General features: G+C 38.5%; 1 protein-coding gene across 1 annotated transcript in view; it reads right to left on the bottom strand.

Annotated features, from left to right (window-relative positions):
- Positions 1–223: 223 nt before the first annotated feature.
- Positions 224–6,011, bottom strand: part of LOC104859699 (rho GTPase-activating protein 19) — a gene marked incomplete at its 5' end in the record, with an annotated part of 34,839 nt that continues 29,051 nt past the window's right edge. Inside the window, 3 exons of the mRNA XM_033760680.1 lie at positions 224–612; positions 4,589–4,667; positions 5,236–5,346. Of these exons, the coding sequence (XP_033616571.1) occupies positions 602–612; positions 4,589–4,667; positions 5,236–5,346 (201 nt within the window). The remainder of the gene's footprint in view (positions 613–4,588; positions 4,668–5,235; positions 5,347–6,011) is intronic.

The raw sequence follows: 6,011 nt of genomic DNA, 5'->3' as shown, positions 1-6,011 counted from the left end.
CTTACAGCCCATTTTGATTATCAATCATCGAAAATGGATTTTAAAACAAATAAACAACAAACAATTAACATATCAAAACATGAAAAAAGCTCAAAATATCCGTTACAAAATATCGATCCATTAGCAGTACTTTTTAAAATTTGATGGCTTTTGGGCGGGGTACAGGGGATCGAACTCTGGAACTTCCGCTTGCAAGGCAAGTGGTGGCACCACTGAGCTAAACCCCCAGCCCCTGATAGTACTTTTTTTTTAAAAATGGCAGCTGTTTCATGTTTTTAAAAATAGAACTGGCCTAAAACACTGAATGAGCACAGGAGCACCCCGATTCTGCCCATTTACTGACTATATATGCTGTTGGCCAGTTAGTGGTTTTCCCATAATATTAAAGACGAGAGAGAGAGGGAGCCTAGCACTCTCTGAAGGCACAGCTTGCAAATGTCATCCAGTGAGTAGGATTAGAGGTATCAGTTGGGTCACAGGATTAGTTGGCTTCCTCAGTTCAAAGAGCAGCAAGCAAGCTGCAAGTCCAAGCTTCACTATGAGTAGAAATGACACCTGGCCCACTAAATTCTGGGTGGACAACAGGAGAACGCTAGATCCTTCAGAAGAATCCTAGGTTGAAGGAGAAACAAGAGTATTAGATATGTTTATAAATATTACTTTTTGCAAACATCCCACCTAAAAGCTACAGAGTCTATACTAAATATTTTCTCAAACTTGAGAAAGAAATTGAGAATCTGACTCTCTTCAAAAAAACCACCTAGTCTGCCTGACATTAAATCATCTTCCTGGCAAAAACACCTGCCATGTAGTAAGTGCATATTCTCTGCCACAAGTGTTGCTCTAAATTCTTTATATACATTATCTTGTTTTTCCTCACAGAGCTAAATCCCCGGCCCTTACCTGCCATTTTTTAGGTGAAGAATCTGTAGCCTACACAAGGGAACTTGTCCTAGGACATTCAGCTATTAAGCAGGAAAGCAGGGAACCAGCCTCCTAAGGGAATGTGAACTCATCCTCATCGACAAATGCACACTAGGGCCAGGATTTAGCTCAGTGGTGCCACCACCTGCCTTGCAAGTGCAAGGACCCGAGTTTGATCCCTGACACCAAAAAAAAAAAAAGCACACTAAATGGCTACCAGGGAAAGGTAGGAGACAAAGGACTATAAATATATGAAGTCTTCTGGAAGATAAACCAGATACAGAGATGAGACAATACATGTAAAATAAATACCATAAATTATATTATCACTCAGACTTCAAAGCAAAATAGTAATTCTATCTGGCTGGGTTAGCAGTTTCAAAGAGGAGGTGGAATTTAGGCTGCTGGAAATAATGCCCATTAATAAGTAGGTACTAAATCAGTTGTCATCTAACGATGACTTTCTCCATTCTCCTGAGGTGACATTTAGTAATGTCTGGAAATATTTTTCTTTGTCACAACAGAGTAAAGGGTGACAGTGTCATCTACTAGATAGAAGCCAGGGATGCTGCTGAACTTCATACAATGCACAGGGGAACACCCACAACAAGTAATTAATGACCCAAAACGTCTACAATGCAAAGGTTGAGACACTCTTTGCTAAAGAGAAGTGGTTTTTTATTATGTTGTTGATGAAGATAATAAAATTGCATTATCTTCTTCAAAGAATAGTTGTTACTGCTATAAATATCAATATCAAAACCCTAAGATTGTATGCATTGTTGTGTAAAAGAAATATATGGCAGGGCCCTGGATTTGGAGGCTCGAAGAAGACAGCTCAGACCTGGAGATGCTGTTTGATGACTCGTTACCACTCAGAGAGCAGAACCGACTGTGGGAATACACTAAGCTACTAAGGGGAGTGCGAGTAAAAGGAGAGAAGAACAGAAAACTTTAATAGATTTTAAGAACAACAACAAATGAAGGCAGATGGCTACGCAGACAATAGAAAGCCAGTAAAAGGAAAATAATTAGAGGAAGGAAGAGAACAATAATAGGGTAGTTATCATTATACCAAGATAGCTGTTTCAGGACACAGGAAGTGACCAGAGAGAGAGGAAAGCAAAAGTGCCATTGCTTGATCCAACTGAACATCATTTATTATCTGTGGGCTTTTACTTTTCTAAACCATTAACAATTTTAAGAATCTAATAATTTTTAAGAATATATATATATATGCATTGTATATAAAAATATGAAAAAATTGCACATATGCACTCACATAAAAGATTGCATTGCTGGGCACGATGGCACATGCCGATACTCCAGCTACTCTGGAGGCTAAGACAAGTAGAACACAAGATCAATGTCAGCCTCAGCAACTTAGCAAGAACCTGTCTCAAAATAAAATCTTCAAGGGGCCAAGGATGTAACTCAGTGGAACAGTACTTAACTAGCATGCTTAAGGTGCTGGGCTCAATCCCCAGTACTGAAGAAAAAAAAAATTGTATTAACAATAACTGAAACTTTAAGCCAGGCGTGGTGACGCATGCCTACAGTCCCAGCACTCAGGAGGCTAAGGCAGTAGACTCACCATGAGTTCAAGGCCAGCCTGAACTACATAGTGAGACCATGTCTCAAAAAAGAACAAATGGGGGGCCGGGAATGTAGCTCAGTGGTTCCGCCACCTGCATCACACACGCAAGGACCCAAGTTCAATCCCCGGTACCAAAAAAAAAAAAGAACAAATGGGGCTGAGGATTTAGCTCAGTGGCACTATGACTGCCTGGCAAATACAAGAGTTCAATTCCTGGTAATGGAAAATAAACAAACAAAAGAAACTTTAGTAGACACCTTAGTAGGTCCACAGACAACAAGTCAAGACTCCCTGTTCTAGCAGATATAGTGATGTACGCCTGAAACCCCAGCTACTCAGGAGGTGGATGCAGAAGGGTCACAAGCTAGAGCCCATCTGAGCAACTTAGCAAGACCTGTCTCAAAATTAAAATAAAGGAGGTAAGGATGGAAGGCATAGTTCAGTGCAAAAGCTCTGAGTTCAATTACCAGTGCTGAAAGAAATTAAAAAAGCACCCTGCTTTAAAAGTTCTTGGTGAAATATTACACTGACTTATTTGTTAAATTCCTTTCTTTCTTTCTAAAGAATTGTCAAGTTAGATCACTTCCTGCTCATCTTCAAAAAGTGACATGAAAGTGACAAAAGTTATAATTGATACACAACAATAGATCCTTCAAAAATAATTTATGCTTGGTTTTGACTCACATACATAGGATAAAAATATTTAGACATAAATAACTCAAACACTGGCTGGGGATTTAGCTCAGTGGTTCCACTGCCTGCTTTGCAAGCACAAGGTCCGGAGTTCAATCCCCAGTACCCAAAAACAAAAAAATAGAAACAAAATAACTCAAACACCAATCTTGCCTCAATCAGTGAGCCCTGCCTAGAAGTCAGAAGCAATGAGAACAGAAGAGAGAGATCAGTTAATTCATTCAAATGTAAGTAACAAGACTATACTACAATCTAATATTCCAGAAAAAAAATAGTTATCCACATGATTCTTTTGTTTCTTTGTGTGTGTGTGCATGCGTGCACGTGTGTGTCTGAGTGTGTTTTCTATTGCTGATGACTCAAACAGTAATTATGCTGTCTTGATGATAAAATGAGCATCTCAGGCCAGAGAACACTTCATCTACTACATGAACCTTGTATCTCAAGGCCAAGTCTGATCTGTTTTTTTTTAGTAACAACTATTACAACTTGTTGATGCTTTAACAATTATGTTTTTCAAAAATTTTATTTCAGCTGAATCTCATGATAAACCTGTGAAATAGATGTAACTATAGAATAATTACCCTTCATCCAAACTTCTTGGAACCACGTTTCAGATCTTGGAGATGTTTGGATTTTGGGATATTTGTATAGACCAGTTAAACAACCCTAATCCAAAATTCTGAAAGCCACAATACTTGGAACTCAAAAAGTTTAGATTTTTACAGCATCTCAACTTTCAGAGTTCTGGATTAAGAGTGCTAAATCTGTTTCAGCCTCATTTTGAGAGAAGGAAACTTGAGTTCTGAAAGAATGAGTGATTTGGGTGGTGAGAATAAAGACTCAATTAGGGCCTAACATAAATCTCATGATCTTTCTTTCCAGTGAGTAACCAGCTCCTTCAGAGGAAAGCACAGATTCTCTTGCCAGAATCAAAATTTTAAAATCCATTAAAGAATCCATTCTGGACTAAATAGCCATTGCACAATATGATTTCCAGGACCCTTCAACACCTAGGATGCTTCTATGACCATACAAACTCTTAGCACTGCTGCTCTTGGTCTCAAATTACATTTGCTTTTAATTTCTTAACAAGCACTCTTAATATAGCTTATGCCTGTGACGCGGCCATTGAACATGGCAGGAATCAGGTGGTCATCTGTTTCAGGCTCTGCCCCTCAATACCTAGGGGAGTAAGAACTGAGTAGTATATCCATCTAATGAAGGAATTCAAGGGTAAAGACCTGGCCTTGTCATTTTTATATTCTTCCTGACTACAATTATACTACAGGAATTCAAAACAAACATGGCTGACTGACTACATACAGAAAGGAACTATATTCAATAAAAACAGAGATTAAGTACAACTGATACCTTTTTTCCCCTCTTTCTTCCCCTCAGGCCATTTCAACCTTGTTGGTGTCATCACGACAGTGGGAGAGCTAGAAAATAACTGCAACAAGAAAATGATATGGACTAATGTCAGTGTTATAGATAGACCTTACGAACAGGAATTATTTACTCGTTCAATTTCAATGTGAGGAGTCTTACCAAGGCTGACATATTTATACCTCATTAATCTTAACTGATGCATGCTGATTTAGTGAAGTAGCTATGCCTGGGATACCTTTAAGAAGTACCCCACAGGTAATGCAGAGCCAAGGAGACTTGGCTCACATGTACACGGTGAGGTCTCCCAAGAAGAATTAACTATAATTTCCAGTACTTGTTTCTGAGCTACTGCATTGCATTGGTCATCTGTGCTTGTGACTAGCTATATCCTTCCTGAACTCAAGATGAGACTTTAGAAATGAGACATTAGAAATGATTCAATGAAACCCACTGAAAGAAAATAGTACAAATAAAAGGACTGAGAAGTTTAATAGTTGAATAGCTAAATGTTAAAATAGTTGTAAACAGCTGAATGGCCAAGAGAAACACAGTAAACCAAATGACAGTATATCAGTTTCCTCATTTCTACAGATGTACACACCCAGAAAGTCCACAGAACAGTATCTTACTAAGTTCATATTTTCTTTGCTGGCATTCTTCAATTCACCCATGGCCACAGATTCTGGAGTAGGGTACTTGTTTTTCTTTTCTGACATCATCTGATTTCCCAGGACTTTACGCTGATTTAGGAACAGAAAAGATTTGATTTATAAACACTGCATCTCTAGTGTAGGTATACTGGCCTTCAAAACATAATTTCCTTAGGTTAAAAAAAAATCATTCCATATAAAGAACTTTAAAAAGTCAGACCTCCCAAATTTAAAGACCCAATCCAAAAATGGGCATCTGAAATGAACAAACATTTCTCAGACAAAGAAATAGAAATAGCAAGTATATATAAAAAGTTCAACATCACCGGTCATTCGAGAGATGCAAATGAAAACAATGCTGAGATTCCACCTCATCCCAGAAAGAATGGCTGCTATCATGAAATCAACCAATTACAAATGCTGATGGGGCTATGAGGAGAAAGGAACCCTGCTCCACTATTGGTGGGAGTGTAGACTGGTGCAAACAACTGTGGAAATCAGTATGGAAGATACTTCAAAGAATTAGGATTAGAGGTCCCACTTGACCCAGATATTTCCCTACTGGGTATCTTCCCAAAAGAATTAAAAGAATCAAGGGCCAGGGATGTAGCTCAATGGTGCTGCTGCCTGCCTTTCAAGCTCAAGGTCCCGAGTTCAATCCCCAGTACCAGAAAAAAAAAAAAAAAGAATTAAAAGAATCATACCACAGCAATGTTTATAGCAGCACAGTTTGTAACAGATAAAACTTGGAAACA

This window comes from Fukomys damarensis, unplaced genomic scaffold (genome assembly GCF_012274545.1).
Source record: "Fukomys damarensis isolate Sample0158 unplaced genomic scaffold, DMR_v1.0_HiC HiC_scaffold_73640, whole genome shotgun sequence".
NCBI lineage: Eukaryota > Metazoa > Chordata > Mammalia > Rodentia > Bathyergidae > Fukomys > Fukomys damarensis.
This window is presented reverse-complemented; position numbering and strand designations above follow the sequence as displayed.